This window comes from Eleginops maclovinus, chromosome 18 (assembly GCF_036324505.1).
Source record: "Eleginops maclovinus isolate JMC-PN-2008 ecotype Puerto Natales chromosome 18, JC_Emac_rtc_rv5, whole genome shotgun sequence".
In the NCBI taxonomy this organism is placed as follows: Eukaryota; Metazoa; Chordata; class Actinopteri; order Perciformes; family Eleginopidae; genus Eleginops; species Eleginops maclovinus.
Window position 1 is genome coordinate 16339733 of NC_086366.1, and position 20376 is coordinate 16360108.

Consider the following 20376-nt stretch of genomic DNA (forward strand, 5'->3'; position numbering starts at 1 on the left):
TCTTTTTCGCGCTAATTCGTACGGCACTACTTTGCCTGGCGGACGGACATGTGACCAACATACCACTCTTTTCCCCCGTGACCACATGCCCTTCCGCCAGACAAAGTAGTGCCGTACAACAGCGGAACAAACCAAAACAAAACCTCTTACGATATCACAAAAATCATGATAAATCCATAGAAAAGCCGCACCGGACTAGCGCAGGGTTCAAAGCTTGTGCAAAAAGTAGCGACTTATAGTCTGGAAATTACGGTATTGAATATCACTACAATGGGCATTATGTTTTTAGGCTTTGGTTCTTATATGCTTTTGTTTTCTTGTCCTTCTCCATCCCCATTGACCCAGCAACTGTGTTAAGTGATTTGCTCATGGGACATGCAGAATGGAAAATTAGGTTTAATGCTTGATTTCCCAATTTGAATGTTTCCCTTCTGGTTCTCCTAATGTTAGGGAAGCACTGCCAGAGTTAAAAAACTGTAATGATTCTAAGGCTTCATTATTCTGATGGGTTGAGTGCAATCAAACCCATTTAAGAAAAACAGCAAGCCCTAATAAGCTGCATTAGTGTTGCTTGACATCTATTTGCTTGGATTGCCTGTGAATGGTCCATAAGCTTAAAAACTGGCGACAGTAAAACCATCTGCCATCCTCAGGTGGGCCAACCCAATTGGCACATTTGCATGCTTCTTTATTTCCCTGCTGATGTGATTTTTTTTGTCATCTTTATTTTGATGTCCAAATGCAATATGGGTGAGAAAATGACTAGAGCTTTGTCAAGCTATCCAGGTTCCAAGTTCTGCATCACTTGGGGCCAACACAGTACTTCTAGGGTAGTCAAGTGTAATTTGCCATTTAATTTAGTCATATACATTATGTAAAGGTATTAAAGGGAATACTAGAAACCAACCAAGTTTTTCTGGCAACAGCTTGGTAGTTATCACCGTCCTCTCACAAAAGATAGTTCTGGTTTTAATCTTCAGCCAAAGCTCTTTCTATTTTAAGCCTGCACGTTCTCCCCTTTGGGTTTGTGGGTTTCCTCCAGGGGCTCACATGCAAATGTATTTCTGTCTCTAAATTGCCAAAGGGGATAATGAATATGTTGACCCTGATGGATTGGAAATCTATCTAGACAGTTTCACTGCCTCTCACTGTGCATGCTGGGAAAATCTCCAGAATATCTTAGCATCCTAAATATTGTATTTTACAATAAATGGCTTAACCATGTGTTTATTTACATGTCAGGCCATATACGCTGGATCTGGGCTCACATAGATTGATATATGGTAAATAACACTTTGTTGAAGATTAAATTCAATAAATAGGTATAAAAGATGATTCTGCACAACAGCAAAAGGGATCAGGATCTTTCTCACTTATTGCTCATCGGCAGCTGGTTATAGGCAAGTTTACTTGGCATGCATACATTAGCATAATACTACATCAAGGCAATACTCAATAGTCATTAAACTGTATTATAATAAAGGCTTCTTACAGGGAAGAATATGGTCAAGAACTAGCTAAAATTGGCTGTAAACAGTATTGTCTGTGATTTCATTTCACATTAATAAGATTGACATATGGGTTTGATACTTATTTTTGAAGAGCGGGAAATTTACATATCAATTAACATCTGTTCAATTCAAGCCAGACCAAACAAGTTCATACAATGCTGATTAAGCCTATCGCAACAGGGAAAGCCCTCTGTATTCCGCGGTTTACTAGAATTGTGATGTTGTGAGTCTGTGTCAACTTTCCTTCGCTGGTGCACCGGTGATTTGTTTCATGCCAACCATCCAGAGCTAAGATGTGCATGAAGAGGGGCAGAGACAATAGCAACTGAGCAGCAGCTAGGAGTATGGACAAAAGCTATGGCAAAAATAAACCTAAAAAGCATCCAAGAAGGGTTTTTGGAAATGAGGCTCCATAAACGATTACCGTTTGGTGTGCCAAAAAGTCAAGCTGCAGTTTAAATCCAGATATGTCTTCTCTCCATAAATGTATCAATTAAACTGTGATAATATGTGTGAACTCTAAAATATTGGCCCAAAAATATGTTTGTGAGGTTGCTGTGGATTTGTCCTTTGTGTCACAAAAAAAAGTGATTTTGAATCAGCTATTAGCCGTTGTTTCTTAATTCATATACGTTTTCTTTATATGCCATTGAAGGACTCTCAGTTACGTCTTCATATATAAGTGGGATATCCCCAACATGCTAAACCAAAACTGATTGTATTTGTATTTCTTACGTAATTTTGTCAATAACCAAACTGAAAGTTCTTGTGACGGTAGTTAATTAACAGGATTCTTAATGCTGTAGCTTTACACCATTACATTTGGCTACATTTATGCTTTAACCTGTTATACATAGTGGGTTATTAAACATCTTCACTTTACTTTTAGCTTAATTGAGCTTTTTGATCACCACAAATAAAGAGGATTGGATGAGCAAAACTTGTTTGGGCATGGTTAAATTGTGTTTTTAGTTGCTCCTGTGCTTATTTGTGATACATGTTATAAAAAAACTGCTCTGATCCAGTTGTGTTCCTCTTCGAAGAACTTCTTAACCATTGCTAATAATAATAAAAATAAAAATAAAACTTAAAATAATGCTTTTGATTGACCTGGAATATAGAATTGAAAGAGTTTTAATACATTTCATGCTGATTCATGTAGGAAAACAACTGCAGCTGTAAGCCATAACACAGATGCACTATACTATACCTAATTATACAACCTTTGTGCATGTTAATGTGAGAGCATTTGAATGATGTGAATAATCATTGTGCAGCAAGAGAGTAATGTACCTTGACTTAACCGAGTGAATATACTGGCTGAAAGAATTAAACTAGTCCACAGGGTGTACTCTATTCGCAAAAGTCTGCGTTGTTACTGTCTCTCTAAGAGAACCACTGCAATGCACTCAACCGTAGGATGTCTATCCATGTGCCAGTGATATTTTTACATCTAAATCTAATTAAAGCAGAGGCAGCAGAGTCATCTCATTGGATGTCAGCAGCGCAGGTACAGTTGCAGGATCACTGTTCTTACACTGTTGCCACTCTCACACTGTGGGCAGACGAATCATTAAAGCATATATATGGTGGCATTTGCATACCAAGTCAAACTTTGCACTCACACAAGCAGACTCAGAGAAGGACAGAATCTCACTTTTCCCTGTACATAAAATACATGTGTAATTTTTTTCATACACCTGGCAAAGGCTCATCTTTTATTACAATACATTTCAAACATCTGTCCCCATTAGTCTGTCTGTGAGTGGGCATTGGCACAGGTCACAGGAGAGTGGCCCAGGAATACAGGCTTCTCCCACAGCTGGCAGGGCAGCTCAGCTGAGATGAACGTCATTATTTCTTTCTTAAATTAATTCAGTTTAGGTAAATGAGGAGAGAAATGATTCAATCAGAAAGAAAAGAGAACAATTTGATTCAAATGGAAGAGATAGTGTTGAGGGGGAAATGATACAGAGGTAAAACATGAGAAGTGAATTAAAAAACAGAACGGCAGAACATGAAAAGTGATTTTTAAAGAAACAAAAGGTAAAAAAAGAAGAAGAGATAATGGTAAGGAGTAGATGGCAGACAGATGAGTGTTTTGGTGCTGGGTTTGTAATATTAGCAAATCTGATATTGATAATCTGCTTTGTGCACACATAACATAGAAATATCCGAACAAATGGCTCCCCTCCAAAAAAAAATACAAAATGGCAAGGGGCACTGCGCAGAAGGATTAAATGACCTCCAGTAAGTGTATCATGATGATCCACCCTACTTTTTTCACTTCGTTTTTATGTCATAGTGACACAGGAACCCTGGGTTGCATGCCTTGCATAGAGCAAAGTAGGAGCCAATCCCCCCAGTAAAATTTGACAGTTTAACTGCAGTCATTGAACATCTGCCAGCAATGAGTAAATAGAGAGACGTGATGCAGCATGTACGGGCTGATGCTTACACAGATGTTTTCAGTACCCTAATACCGTTAGATAATCCTGTAACTCCCTGAAAAACAAGATCATTACTGCTTATTCTGTTAGAGTATCTAATCTATTTGTCATGGCATTTATTCAAAAGCCTGAGCCATGGGTCATTATAAAAAGGCCTACAGCTTGTTCAGGATAGAGCCCCAAACTGCACAACATAGCAGAGCACGCTTATAAGAGCTGCAATCCAATTTACAGAAAGAAAGCGATCACACAACAAACAGTTATTACAAGGGACTGCTGTGAGGATATTGCTCTAGGAGGAGAAAACAAGGGGCCAGGCCTACAACCAGCAACAGATCTAATCTCTGAGGAGCTCTAAAAACATAATACTGAAAACTAAATCGAGTTTGACACAGTGGTTATCAGATCTGTGAGGGTATCAGGACAGGAATCAGGATAAGGGACCAAAAAGGACAGATAATGGGGTTATTATGTGATACTGTGCTTCTAAAGGAAGAGAACACTAAAGCTTCTGGTTGTTGGCTGAAACTATTTATTTTCCACTTGTTTAGCCGTAGGTAAATTAATCATTCCACATGGGGTCATGGAAAGCCCATCTTTGAATACTGATTCAAGGAGTATTTTAAGCTTATAAAAACATCGGTTTTACATGTGACCAATTCCTTAACAACATTAAATATTCTTGTGTCTCAAGCAATAAAGTTCTATGAGAGAGGGGTTTCCTTCGTAAAAATAAGAAATGTATTAGCTTGAAAGTATTTTGAAAATGTATTTTTTTAAACTGCGGTTCCACTCATCTTTTTGTTAACACAGTTAATTATCTTAAGCTGAGTGATTCAACTACAGTATAACCCAAACTAATTCTGATATGGCACTGCTGATAGATGTGCAAATTGATAAATTTATGGTAACAAGCTAACAGAGTTAATGTGTCATATTCCAATAAGGCAGGTAAAAACTATTTAAAACAAAAATCAAGAGCTCTGAAAACGTACAAGCAACATATGCACATTCCAGTTTGAAAACAGATTCCACAGAATATCACTGCTGTTTTCTACTCAATCCTCATGACATACAAATGTAAAAAAATAACAATTCTAAAAGCTTTTTCTTGTACCAAATGTTGTGGTCACGTCTTTATATTCCCTCTTTCATTTGTCCTTACGGTTTCCCTCTATTGTCTACCACTCAGATCCCTCAAGTCATTTCACAGTCTCTCTTCACTTTCTCAAGCTTCTTGACTGCTGTCCTCTCTTCATATGCTCCTTGTCATCATTTCTCAGAGTTGCTGTCTATCATTCCCCCCCACCACTTAGTTTTTGGGAACGCCTACTCATTAGGGGTTTTTATAAAGCTTGGCAAATCAAGGTGGGTCCAGGTGATTGAGTTGTCCTTCATTTATCCCCTAACAAATAAGGACATTCTCATATTAGCTGCTGTCCTCTATCTCCCCTAACCATTTTAATAGGAAGTACCATTAATCTTCAGTAATCACTTTATGTGAGTTATATTGTCTTCTCCACTATGTTTGCGAAGGTACTTCCACTTTCGTACATACTGTCTATGTAGACATTTGTATAATTATAAGCAAAGAAGGGCAAAACATGATAAATATACAACAGACATGTCCATGTTTCGATATTGAAAAGTAGCTTTTTTATGTTGGATTAGGAAGCATTGATGCTTTTCCTACGTGTACATTTGGGCTGGATTAACAGTACATTCTGTTTCATAAGAGAGTGGGACACTAAATGCTCCCATAGAGCAGAAGTCCAAAAGTCCTTCATTCCAATTTCCCGATTGTGCAACCCCAATGTGTGTCCTTCAGCTGCCAGTGCAAAGTCAGTGGAATCACTGAGAATATAAAAGCATATGTTATATTCTTACAGTATATTCTTTCCAGGCTGTGCATAATATTACACCACTTTCTCTAACCAAAATGACAGTGATTATGGTCGGTCTGACTGGGTGTGCTGGAGACAGTACAGAGAAAAAAAGAGGGACTCTAACCTTCAGCACTAAGCACTTCTTATCTCTTCTGCACACTGTTGAGAAGAGGGAAAATGTGTTTGTATCAATTCTTCCTAATTTACAAGTCTTCAGTCTAAGATAACACCAGTGGTCTCTTCACCGGTAAAATGAGCAACTGCTCCCATCACCCAAGTGTTTTAAATACTGTTTTCACATTTCATTTGGAAGTCAAAGGCAATGCATTAAAAATAAACACACTAACTCCAGCTGGCTCGCCCAGTCTTGTCCAAGTTAGAGCCAAAGCAACATTTTATTAGTTGTACTGTATTTATATGAAGAATCAATTGTATTTTCATGACATGCTATCTGCCAAGATAACATATCAAATACTTATGTCATGCAATAAAATACAAATGAATTATTTAAAAATCATACAATGTGATTTTCTGGATTTTTGTATTCTGCAAAATCGGCAGTGTATCAAATACTTGTTCTCCCCACTGTATAAGGACTTCATATCACCGCAGATAGACAGCCAGTAGCACAGACACACAACCAGAATGCACATATGCACAAAGACACACACAGATATATGTTGGCACACCTACAAATTCACTCTCTCACTTACACCCCGATCAGTTTCTACAGCTCAGCTGCGCTGTGGGCGACGCGACGACTGTGATGATGTGAGTGCAAGAAGGTGTTGGAACTCCTACCAGTCTCCTTGGTAATGTTAGAGATGACATTTACCCCAGGAGGCAGCGGGCTGTGGCTGCTGCTCCCACAGAGATGATTCAACCTGCCGAACGTGATATAGAGGAATCCATTCTGATGGATGAGGCCGGTTATGATGAAGGGCCGAGAGATGTCTGGGGGCTGTGTGTGCATACTGCACCTTCAATTACCAACACACTGCATCTGACATGACTGTTACTTGAGCCATTAAGGGCCTATGTTGACAGTTATCTAGGACAGAACAGGTACGATATGTCAGTCGGATCACTTAGTGACTGTCTTACGTCACATGTGTTGTTAAATCATATATACAAGCACACAACTCCTCCAGAAAGCTCAACAACAGGCACCTCATCTAACTGCATTCATGCTCTCTCTACTTATTGACCTGACCTTAGGCATTCTCACTTTTGTTCTGCCGGTCGTGTTACTGCTGGACACAAAATGGTCTTTACACTTTTTTATTTATTTCAGAGTGCCAGAGTGCTAAACACCTGCATCAAACAAATTCTGTGAATGATAACTCTGAAACTGATTTGGCTTGTTAAACGACTGCAGCTGAGTGTAATCGGGATGTCATTTATAAAGTATTGGTCATACAGTATATGTGTATGTTAGAGGTGGTGCTTTGAGAAGTTACAAATTGCAAACCACTTACTCATCAATGTTTACTCAATGGCAGGTTGGTGGGCCTTCTCTGACAATGGGTAGGTTTAGTCACTAAATTATCGTTGTTCCTAAAGGCCAATTTTGGGTAAGCTTCCTTTCTAGTCCTGTTTCTATATTTATCAGCAATGTGGGCCTCATTATACTGTAGTCTGAAGACCCAGTGTATTTTTGCTGACTGTTTTCTTGAAGAACAAAACTTAAAACAAAATGAATTTGCAACTGTGAGTTGGTTTAAGGCAACTGCCAGATCAACAGGAAGTAATTATTCTGATGACGGTTGAGGCTTCCGGCTTTCTATATACTATCAACTTCCCTCTGTTATACTATATCTGTTTTGTTTTTTATGTTTATTCTTTCCTTCTGAAAATAACTTTTCCTGTCTTTCATGTTTTTAATTTGTACGACAGAGTGTGATTTTCCCTGAACAATATCATTTATTTTCTATTACCAATGATCTAATCTTCTGAAGATGTTTGTTTAATTGCACTCTATTGACAGACAATGTATAGAATACATCTTTTCAGTCAGAGAAAGGAATGTTTCCATTTTCCTCCAATAGCACAAGCCCTTTGGCTTTGTGTGGTCAGCAAATTGGTCATTTAACAACAAGCCTCAAAGAACAATACCTGGGATTTGGTTCCAAGCCAACATCTCAATGTAGAGGCTCAGGGTTTTGTGCCGGGACAATAGAGACACAACATTAAATGCTGGTGCCGTCCTCAGGATGGGACACAGCGACAACCCCACACCCCTTACTTCTGCTACTCTCTTTATCTTCCCCCACTATTCACAGCAGCAGCAGTGAATAGTGAAGTAAGTTAATAAAGAATCTTTCAAAGCTAGGACGAGACAGGTGGCATACCATCAAAGGCAATAAAACATATGGTACAGTGACAGCACATGCATCATTGCCTGCCTGCAAAAACTACTATTCTTTATTTTATGCTGAAAGCTTTCCCTTTTGTTTACTTGTGAAAGAACAGTTCATAAGTCTTTGAATTACTTTGACATTGTCAACACTGAGGGAGTAGAAAATGAAATGAAATGGCACAGAGCGCATTGGATAGAGAAGGATTGCAGTGCAATAAATGGAATGCTGGTTTACATGTTGTTACATGGATATATAGAGGGCAGGTACTTAAGGAGTTAAGTGTTCAGACCAATCTACTATAAAGTATCAAGTGGGCTTCCATCTGAAATGGCTCAGATTTTGGTAGCCTGCGGATATCAATGGAAAACTAATAAAAGATATGAATTACTTTCACCAAAACATTTGCTGGTGAATAAAAAAATTATAAAATCAACGAATGTTTTTTAGCGTCCAACTAAAAGAGCCTTCGACTCAGTCATGCATTCATCAAGCTAAATTTTAGCATCACTATATTCTCTAAGAATTTTATAACTCAGGTCTTTTGGAGGCTTCACATTTTTTTTGGAATGCAATATCATATCTTTTCACTGGTTGTTCAAAAAACAGGGTAGAGGAGGAAGACTGGGTAGAAATTAGACCGATCATGCTTGGCAGAGAAATGTATCACATTAATCATGGTGCACTGTGACTGTAAAAGTGTGCATATGTAAAGGATGTGTGTTTTGGCCTAGGTGCAAACTGCAGCATCGCCATAATTCAGAGCAGCTTGTCCTCATTAAGACTTAGCAGTCCCTCCCACCAAAGCGCCTTACTCTAAGGGCAGCTTAGCCCTTTTATCCCCATTTTGATATGGACCTCAGCCCTGTCTCGCGAGTACCAGGGCTGTGATGGTGATGGCAGAGCCGCCCAACTGCTGGAATCTTTGGTTACCCTCAACATAAGCTGAGCGACATAAGGTCAGCTGCCTGCTGCGCCAACAAAGGTTACTGCCACTCACTCTCTCCAAACACCGCCCTCCAACCCTATGCTATATCCACATTAGGATCGGCTTGCCCATTTGGTACTTGCAGATCAATGCAATGGTGGGCTCGGTTGTTGCCAAATATATAGTGCCATGAAATGGTGGCCACTGCAAAGTGTAGTTTAATTATTTTTCACTCTTTCCCGTTACTTGAGCAGTGAGTTTTTTTTTTTTTTTTTGTTAGACAGAGCAGTCGACAGGCCTCTGAGCAGTACACAACTTTCAGCTAGGCATCAGCCAAACTCTGAGCCCTTGTGTAGAGATTGTTATCAAGACAACTCTGACTTAGAGGCCACTATCCATTGGGTAAGTGTGAAATGGAAACAGGCCTGAACCAATACCTTTAGTTCATCGAGTTCCTTCGAAATTTAAGATAAGGATTAATGGGTGTTTACTAGAATTTAGATCTTATTTTTCGTTTTGGCCACCATTTCCACCAGTGGCAGTGATTAATAGGTCTTCAACAAAAAATAAATGATCAGAGAGAGACATTTTCCCTCTCACTGATAATGAGACATCAGGCATGAAATTCTTCCAGTTTGTATCATATTAATAATTAAAGCTTATAAACGTAATCGTTTTTTGTAGGGTCTTAATTAAGAAAGCTACATATTTAAATCAATGTGTCAGATACACATGTAATCAACATTATGGTAAATACAAGTATTGTTTAAGTATTTTTGTCTGTATCTGATTTACTCAATAATAAAAGGACTCGGATAAGTGCGCAAATATACTTAGATTGAGTCAACAATAGCTATTACCATAACTGACTGTAAAGATTCCAGATTTAATGTACCGACTTTGTTGATCAGCTTTGAACAACACTGGATCAACATTTAGTGGATCAACACAGTACACAAGACGTATAGCTGTAAATGTGTGCACAGATCATTTTCCTTGGCAATCAGAGTTCTTTCATGAGATATCACTCTCCATTTAATGTCGAAATGAAGTGATTTAGATAGTCTGCACGTACTCTTGTTTTGGACTCTTTTCAATGACTTTGATCAGTTAAATGTCATCATAACCAATAAGAAGGCCAAAGCTTCAAAGATATAACAAAGGTTGTACTCAAATTGAACTTTCCGGTTAGGAAGAAACTATGGTTACTGGTTCTTAGGTGACCAACATGTTCATCCACCGTTGAGATTGTCTAGACTTTTGTTTTATAAGATGGCCCAAACTCAGCTCACGTCATTCAAATTATACAACAAAACCTGTCTATGTATAAGATGGAAGATACAGTATTTCACTGAGGCTCTGCAGTTGATCCAGGATTCAAAGAACCCATCTGTTAAACCTGGAAAGACTACAATTGCCAAGACATTTCTTAGTAAGAAAGGCACGCACTGAAGCAAAATAGCTTTAGGGAAACTATATAGCAGGAGCTAATAAAGAGAAAGCGTGAGAACCATCTCCTCATTGTAGTCCAGGGGGGAAATTGACTGGATGTTGAAGAGAGGGGGAAAAATACAGAAGGCGAGCAATATAAGACGGGGTATAAAGACAGTGAGAAAAGCAATTAGTGTTGCTAATTGCTCTCATTAGAAGAGATGGGGCTGATTCCGGACTCCATGATGGACATTGACAATTAAAATATATAAACGTGGGTTGCAAGTCTGTGCAGCTTAAAAGCCATGCAGCTGGTAGCTCTGTCTGATAGCAGCAGGGCTGATAAGAACAGACCCTATCATCAAAACGTCTCTCTATCATCTTTTTGCGATAAAAAAAGGTAGAAATGACTTTTTAAGATAAAATGACAGCTGGAAGAAACTGAACAGAATGAAAAAAGTGAAAGATAAGATAAATAAATAGTTGAGGCAAGGGAGTTGTCGATCTCCCTTGCTTCAATGTTTAATTTTATCATTATCAATATGGCAAATAAATGTGTCTTGGCATAGTAATATAACACTTATTGAAGTTTGAAGAGCACAGTAATAGCCATAAAAATAATAAACCCATGTGATCCAGGTTTTCCCTTTGAAATAAAATATCCCCCCTCTCTGAAAAATGTATGGCACCTCCGCCACTCTATTCTTCATCTTCTCCATCTCGTAATCTAGTTAGTATTGACTAAACACCTATGAAAATAATCCACTTTGGGTGTTTAATGAGAGCAGCAAGTTTCTTTAAGAACACACTTAGCGGGCAGTGCTCCTGAGTAACAGACGCCAACTAAAGGTGCAAAACACATAACAAAGAGGAGGTTTTTGCTGTGCTTCACAGCAACTTAAGCATAAAGGGTTATTAGAGTGTGAGTTTGTTTTGTAACTATGTTTACAGTATTTTCCAGACCAAAGTATACAAGAGCACATTGATGTTAAAGGATTTCTCACAGCTGGACAAAAAAAACCTTGTAATGTGTGTGTCAGGGGGGTGGTGTGCAATAGGGCATATGCAAAATGAAACTCACAAGAAATATCTCTTTCATCCTCCAACCGTGAGCAAGGAAAACTGTGGTATCGGCTCTATCCTAAAACAATGTAATCGTGTCTCATTTTCTGCTGAATCCCTGATTGAGTCCAAGAAGTGGAATTATGATGAAACTCTCCTCATGAGTACCTACTATAAACGGCAGTTAAAGATTGTATTCTGCTGGCTATACTTATACATCTGCTTTTCACTGATTTACACTCAAATATCTTAAGCAATCAGATTGCCATCTTACCTCTCGATGATGTCAGCGATGACACATGCAAACATCTGCAGGCCCTCTGGAAGCTGCAGAGCAACTGGAGAGAAAAAGGCAAACAAAAAAAGGATGAACTTACTTCCTGGACAGCATATAGATAGCCTCTGCTTAGCATGCTCTACTGACAGCAAGTAGTTATAATTCAGGTACATTTCCTGTCTCTCAGAAGTACTGTTGGTATAGTTTAGCAAGTGACAGTATCTTTGAAATAAAGTTGAAACCAATCCGCCAAGGTCTATCTGTCCTCCCCAAGACTCATACAGAGCCATTAAACTCTCTCGATGTCTGTCTCTTTCACTTTCACTCTTTGCTACTGGAACACACAAACCCCATCCTCTCCCAGCTATACAAAGTCAAAGCTAGAATGTATGTGGACAAAACTTCTTCTATAAACTGAATTAATTAACAACCATTGGTCTTGCTGATGGTGCTGTGCGCTATACCGACAGAAGGCCCGAAAGCTTTTAAACTGCTTGATGACTTGAGATGTGAGATTGTTGGATTTAATGCTAACGTTAACACAGTGATCAGTATTGCATGAAAGACTTTCCAACTTCAAAAGCATTTGCAGAAATGTTGTGCAGACAAAGAAAAATTGATCTAACATGTTTTCTAATATTCCATATATAATATTCTGTATTAGAAATAACAAAAATGATGAGTTAAGAACAAGAAAAAAATATTGATAAACCTGGTGGGCAGCAGATCCATCCCCAACCATTACCAACCACTACACCAGAGAGGTAACACAAAATAAATCAATATACAGAAGAAACAAATAGCAATGTTAAAATAAATCAGGTTTGAAGTAACGAAGGTACAGATACACATTTTTTTGTTGGAGCAGCATGCTTGGTACAAAAGAGCAAAATATTCTTTCTGGCGGCAAAAGTCAATAAATAGAAAAACCTTGTGTTTAATATTTATAATACGAGTGTCTAGTAGACCAAGCAGCAGCACATCATATCCAACTCTTTTGGAAAGATCCGACATACAGTAACACAGAGTTCATCCACAATACCAGCTGAGTAGCTTTTGTAGCTTCAAACACAATCAAAAGCTTAATTGTGGCTTTCAGTCTCAGAGGCGGCGATACATGTGTACGCTGTACAATTCCCAATTAAGTAAATGAGGTCTGATAACAGATACATATCTCCAAAGCAGGGATCCATAGTTTCTGCTAGTAGGTCATCAATAGTGCTTTCCAAGTCTCTCTACCAGCCTCGCTTCCTATAGAATTCTTAATAAAAAGGACAGTGCTTTGAGAAAGGCTTTCATTTAACAAGTCTATAAATAGTGAAAATTGTTGTTGAGTTTTACATGGCCAAGTAAAGACCTCAAAACCAATCAAAAATGTTTCAGCATCCTCATCTCAGACCAACTGACCTGCACCTTTTAAGCTTTTCTTTCAGCATAATATCATGTTTTAGCTTTATTGGAATTCAAAGTAGATGAAAATCGGAATGTCCTTAGGGTATTACTTAGGAGAAATAGTATCTCTTGTGGTTTTGCACTAAAGATCCTATACAATTTGGTAGATCAAGAATCCATGATTTAGTACACATTAGTCCTGTCATCAAATAAACATGAGAACATCTTTGAATCAGATATTAATAAGATATTGATGAAATCAAATATAGCCCCACAAGAAGAGGAATCAGAGCATGAAGTGGATGAGATAGAAAAGACGGGTGACAGAGTGGAGATTAATAAGGAAAGAAAATATGGGGCTTTGAGACGAGGCACTATAATGAAAATACAAAAAAAAAGTAATAATATTTTGTATCTCAACATCCAATAATCTGTTCAGTGTTGCATCTCCATTAATTGATTATTCACTTGATCTATAGATTATCAGAAAATAGTCATAAATATTTCCCAGAGGGCAATGCGATCAATGACCAACCATGTCAACTCAGGGACTCAATCGAAGAAGAAACAATCACAATGGAGAAGCTAGAAATGGAAAATGTTTGGTAATTTTATTTGACAAATAACATCAACTTGAATCAATCATAAAAATAAGTTTAAATAGATTCCTGGTAATTGATTGATTTATTGACAATACAAATGGTCAAGTCACGTCACTGCCGTAGCCCGAGGGCTGTTGGGGCACCTCAATGACTTCACCACACGTCTCCACACCCTGCACCACGTCTTTCCCCGTCTATCTCTTAATATCCGTCAGCTATTACAAATCATTTCAATGAATACTTTCTAATATACAAAATGTAGATTTTGAAACATTGAAATTCGAATTTGTAATCCGGGGTTTCATGTTGTCATGAGATTTTACAAACATGCATTCACAAATTGTCCTCCGTGTGTAGTTCCAGCCACCATGTAAGACACATGGAGCGAGCTCCCGGAGACAAAGGCTTTGTTTCAATCAACCATGACATTTTCTCCCGGTCCAACTTTGCTGCACCTTACTTCAATGAATCCATCAACGTCTCAGTACACACTTACAAATACGAAGACACTGAATTCAGCGCAATGTTTTCACATGACTAAGCCTGAAACAATTTTAAGACTTCAGGGCCAGGCAGCATTAAACAATAAAAGCAGGGACAGACAAAAGGTTGAGGGTGGATGGCCATGAGATGGAGTGATAGATGAGGCGGTGTGAAGAGGAGGAGCGAGAGAACTTCTTCCTGATGAAAGGTTAAGGGATCACCAAGCACTCATGCAGACAGTGAAAGACAGGTCATTACAGAGAAAAGGGCAAGTTTATTAACACAGAAAGGTTTCAGAGCACACCTCTGCCAGAGCTGACAGAAGCAAAGAGCCCTCTCCGTCGGTTGCCTCTGGCGAAATGTGAGTTATAGGCTCGAGGTTGGGCTGGCTGTTTAAATGCATGTTTGAATTATCACACGAGAATGATGAGCTGCTTCTACCTTTGGAAATGCACTCCTGCCCACACTAAATGGAGAACCTAAACCACACATAAATAAAATGACATAATAAGAGTTAGTCTAACATCAAATGCTCATACAGCTAACAACTCAAAGAAACTCATGTGGGAGTTTTCTTATTCTTGGAGACATGTTACTTAATGTGAACCGCTGTTACATAAATGTAGCTTTCTCAATGTGCAGTGACAAAAACGTTTTGCTTACATGAACTGTCAATCATCTAATGATATGGTTGTATAACATACCTACAGTACTGTTCTAAGACTCCGGGCAGTAGAAAGAAAGCTACATGAGGGATTATTTTAACAATCAAAGACAGAAAGGAAAATCAATTTATTAGTGAACAGTAGACTGAATGGACAAAGCCAACGGATTACTCTGAATTTTTAAACATGGGGTTATGGCTAGGAAGATTAGAATAGGGCTATATACAGGGTTTATCCTGTAGTAGATTACATTTTGGGTTTGCTTATGCAGATGGTCACGCATTTCCGTTTTCTGTGTTCACATACTGTACGCCTACAGCCAACGTGTAAAAGATTGACAAAATAATAATCAGTAACACATCTAAGGAAGTCAGATGCTGGTGTTTTAGTACATGAAGCTAAAAGTAATTCAGACTAATGCAACAGTCATGCATAATATCTTAGGCACATGAAGCTTATAATGTTCATTTTGTGTTGTAACTATTTTAGAGAGGTGTTAATTTAACTTTATGGTCAGTTCGGAGGCCACAGTCTGCAGTATAACATGAACCTTTTTATATATAATATATAAAGAATGACCAATAACCAACAGTTAATGGAAGTCACATAAGCATTTTGTAAACATTTTTATTTTCCTTTAATAGGCTGTATTCAGCGAACACATCCATCCAAATGGGCATGTTCATTCTGTAGATACTTCTGACTCATTTCTGCCTGAACTTTCCACTGGCAGCGCACGCTCTGTCCATTGACATGTTTTCTATAAAGGAACACACTGTTCAGACAAGAGGATAAAAGCCCGCCTTGAACTGCTTACTGGAAAGTCATTTTGTATTTGGAGATGAACGAAAACCACAGCTTCTTTATTAGGGGATGCAAAAAGAGCCTATTTATATATTAAGAAAAAAACAAGTCAAAAGCCTCTTGTTTGACTGTGTTCTGTACACTGGGAAAGAAATCTCTGTTGCATCGCTGGATTGTAGTAAACATCTGCATTCAGGCAATCCTCAATTACATTTTGTCATTACAACATTATCAATATAATATTTCTTCTCTTATCTCCTGTCAAGCTGCATTCTCAACAGTAACTATACAATGTGAAATAAACTGCATAAACTCAAAGCGGAAAATGAATGCTCCACTTGTTGCTTATTGTCTTCAAGCTCAAAGAAACCTAAAGAGAGGCTGACAACAGTCATCATAGTTTTAAATGTCTGTAGTACAGTTGTGAGAAGACATGAAAAACAGCACAACTCCCCGGGCATTTCACAATCCCCGCAAGGAGCTCTTTCATGAATTTAAGGTCCCCCAAGATGCTTAAGGCCATACTGCTTTTTGCTCATTTGGCTTTATCTCCATATCTTGTCTTAATCTCCTTTTTTCCCAAAAAATGTTAGTAGTTGTGTGCAAGGCTGAACAAGTTTTATAAGAGAAAGGCCATTTTAAAATGGTAAGAATGAACATGAAAAAACATTTCAAATCATTCAAATGAATTTACGTAGGTGTGTCTGGCTATATGACCTACAAATCTTCCTTTTCATGTCAAACAACACTTTCAATATGTTATAATGACATTTGTTTTCATTTCAAATATCACCACCTGCCCCCCAAAAAATAAAGCATTGGTCTACAAAAATATGATGATTAATTAACTAAGGCTTAAAAACTAACATGTCTGTTATTTATCAACTTTAAGGGTGTGGTTACTTTAAACTGAACACCAAAAGTAATATTTAATTTCCTGTTAACACATATAGTTTAAATGTATTAAACACAAACATCAGCTATATTGTCACCAAAACACACTGATGTCATAATTTTTGTGAATGGCTATACCTTAGATAGCATCCATCCAGCTTGTTTGTCTAAAAATCTATTCCAGGCTTCATTCAAAAATTGCTTCTGCATAAACAAAATACTAGACTCAAGTCAGCTAATTATCATCACCTAATTACATTTTTGTAATGGGCGGCAGTTATAAAGACAGCAGAGAGCCAACAGGAGTTTGACAAACAATTAAACTGCTCTTGTAAAGAGCTCAAATGTGCAACAGATTAAATCATAACAGCAAAACACACTTTTAGACAAAAATGAGGCAACACAACACAAAGACTTTGACTGTTTTTAAACTCTAAAAAAAGAGGCTGGACAGCTAAAATAAAATTCTAGTGCATCTTCTTCACTCTGCTATTTCAAAAGCACAGTGTGGGAGCCTGATGGAGTTCAAAGGCTGACAAAGAAGCAGATGGACACTCAGAGGAACAGAGAGAGACAGGGGTGATAAGGTGACTTAGGGACGATGAGCCCTGACAAAAAAAGAAAACGTCAGACAACAGAAAAGCAAAGCCAGCAAACTGTGCTACACCACACACTCCCCCCTCAGGGACATCAAAAGAATGATTCAATCTTCTCTAACTGTAATTTGCATATACCCAACATCTAAATATACCAGTGTAACTTTGTAGCAGGAAGGCAGAAATTAAAGTACATACGCGAATAAAGGATATGTTTACATGTTCTAAGGCCAATTTAAACCAGTAGTCACATGCTCACATAGTTATATTTAAAAAGGTTTTGTTGGCCATCAGTCAAACTGATATTGCTTAGGGAGGGTTGTTGTGCCCCTATTTGGAGAGGAGGAAGGAATAACACAATAAAGGTATTGTCCAGCAGAGGCAGGAATATTATCTTTGAACTAACCACATGAAACAGAAGAAATATCTCTCAAACTGTTTTTGCATGTTCTAAAATTGAGAGATCGCTTTTCTGTTTTGTGTGATCTTTTAATCTTGTGGATATTAAAAAAAACAGCCAAACTAATCAATACCATTTTAGGATGATAAAATCTGAACCCAGTGAAAAAAGTATTAACACTTTCATTACACTTCTCAAAAAATCCCAAATGAGCTATAAGCTTGGGGAAAATCTTCTTGACATGGGCGGCATTATTTTAGATATTCTTCAAAGTTTTGCAGTACAGGAAAAATGTAGCAGCCATGATTGGGTGTGTGGCTCAACACGATCCATCGACACCTGAAAAAGAGAAACTTTTTTGTCGCAAACATTCACATTGCCTGATTAGTCCTGGATCTGTTTTTATGATCTAAAACTCAATTAATGAAACCGTGCAAATTGTGTTTAACAGGGAGTGCTGTGCTATCCGGATCTGCAGGATGTTTATGTGAGAGACATTAATTTATTTAGTTTTTGGAAAATTATACAAATAACTTTGAGATCAGTAAAAACTATTCTTGAAACCTAGCTTCCCAAGTCTTAGCACCTTTAAAACTAAAAAAAAAGAAATGTACGTCATTTTATATGCCTATTAAGGCCCTATTTTTTAGATTACATTATGAAATACCTTTTAAGGATTTCGGTTATGGAAGTACCTGCTGAAACTCTGATCATTTGAAAAGATGTCTTTTTATTTTCATGCAGATTTGAACCCTTTCTTACCTAATTAATACTACTTCTAAAAATAGATAGTCAAAGTGAATTATGCTTCTTCCACAACATTCCTTTTAATTTCCATGCTTCTTTGTTTCCTTCCTGACTATGTCATTTTAACTGCTCTATATTGATAGTGCTAAATGAATATGGGACTCTCTGGAGCTCTTCAAAGCTTGCTGGTGGTGTTTACAGGTTTTATTATTACCCAATAAGGAAAGAAGGTTGTTAATTTAGTTTGCTAATCAAACACGTTAAGACCAGTAAAACCATGTAACACTATCATCAACCTTTACTGTAGTCAGTTCGGAAGCTACTAAATTGCTTTTCCTGTTGCAATAGACCACAGAATAAAGAACAGTGCTGTCAGTGGGTCCCCCGCTGCGCCCACACTCGGTGAGTCCTGAGGCTACATTCCCACTGAGAGTCTTGCGCTGCTGTAGATTTCTTTAACATTTTAGCAAAGATCTGATTATTCCCTTTGACTATACGGTATATACTTTAAATGACCCATATCTCATCCACAATTCAAACCAACAAACACAATATATCACAACAACAGATATGATGTCTGAACAAAGGTAAATGACACAAATAGTTTGGTAGTGAACAAATACAATACTTTTCATCGTTTAACTTGATACTGGGTTTAAAATGTTTGCTGTTAATAAGGCAGATTTGTTTTGTCAAAATGGGTAAAAAAAACTAGGAAAAATACAATGTATTGAAGTTACACTGTACAAAAACATGTGTTGACTGGATGTTGAGAAGACATTTATGTTTGAGCACTATGTTTAAGCTGAGTGGAGTGCAGCTTTCTAACGCTGTCAGTTACACACAAGCACAATTCATAGGGGAAATGCCCTCCCCCTGAAGATCAAAGAAGGCTAACAGCCGCCCTCAAACATTCAGTGTGTACTGACTCCAAAAGACACTGGACACGTTTCTGAAAAGCATTTCACAACAAGACACGCAAAGCAAAACCATACAAATGTTGTTTTTTTTTCTGAATCACCACAAGCCTTAATGCAAATAATCTAAAAATATTTATCTATTTTTGGTTTTGCTGTTGATGAATATTGAATACTTGGTTGGTGATGAACGTTTTGAAAGGCATAGTCAGTCTGAGATGGCATTTTTTAAAATTGGTTATAATTTGATTTGTTACAACACTATGTGACCCTTGCAGGTTACAAATTGTACAATAAAAAAGTAGGTCAAAGCACAGATGCATTCAAGGATGCTCGAACACATGAAATTCTTAACACTGCGCGTCCCTGTATTTAGACATTCGCTCTGTACAGCTCAATTTGCAGAGAAGTTGTTAATGAAGTGCGAGTAAATCTACTAATAGTTGTGCCTTATTGTGACATGAATGGACATAAAACATACAAAAAACATTTGTTTTAATCAAGAGGAAAAGAGTTATATACTACAATAATAGTTGTCTGCCTCAGGTTATCATTACTTTCAGATTTTAACCCTTTCTTACCTAATTAATACTACTTCTAAAAATAGATAGTCAAAGTGAATTATGCTTCTTCCACAACATTCCTTTTAATTTCTATGCTTCTTTGTTTCCTTCCTGACTATGTCATTTTAACTGCTCTATATTGATAGTGCTAAATGAATATGGGACTCTCTGGAGCTCTTCGAAGCTTGCTGGTGGTGTTTACAGGTTTTATTATTACCCAATAAGGAAAGAAGGTTGTTAATTTAGTTTGCTAATCAAACACGTTAAGACCAGTAAAACCATGTAACACTATCATCAACCTTTACTGTAGTCAGTTCGGAAGCTACTAAATTGCTTTTCCTGTTGCAATAGAGAAAAACATATAGATCATTGACTTCCATTCAACTGATTTCAGCAATCTGTTGTGCAAAA

General features: G+C 37.7%; 1 protein-coding gene across 1 annotated transcript in view; it reads right to left on the bottom strand.

The window, feature by feature from the left end:
- dph1 (diphthamide biosynthesis 1) overlaps positions 1 to 20376 on the bottom strand; it is a 47170-nt gene that overhangs the window by 24832 nt on the left and 1962 nt on the right. The window contains exon 3 of the mRNA XM_063907620.1: positions 11900 to 11963. Within this exon, the coding sequence (XP_063763690.1) occupies positions 11900 to 11963 (64 nt within the window). The remainder of the gene's footprint in view (positions 1 to 11899; positions 11964 to 20376) is intronic.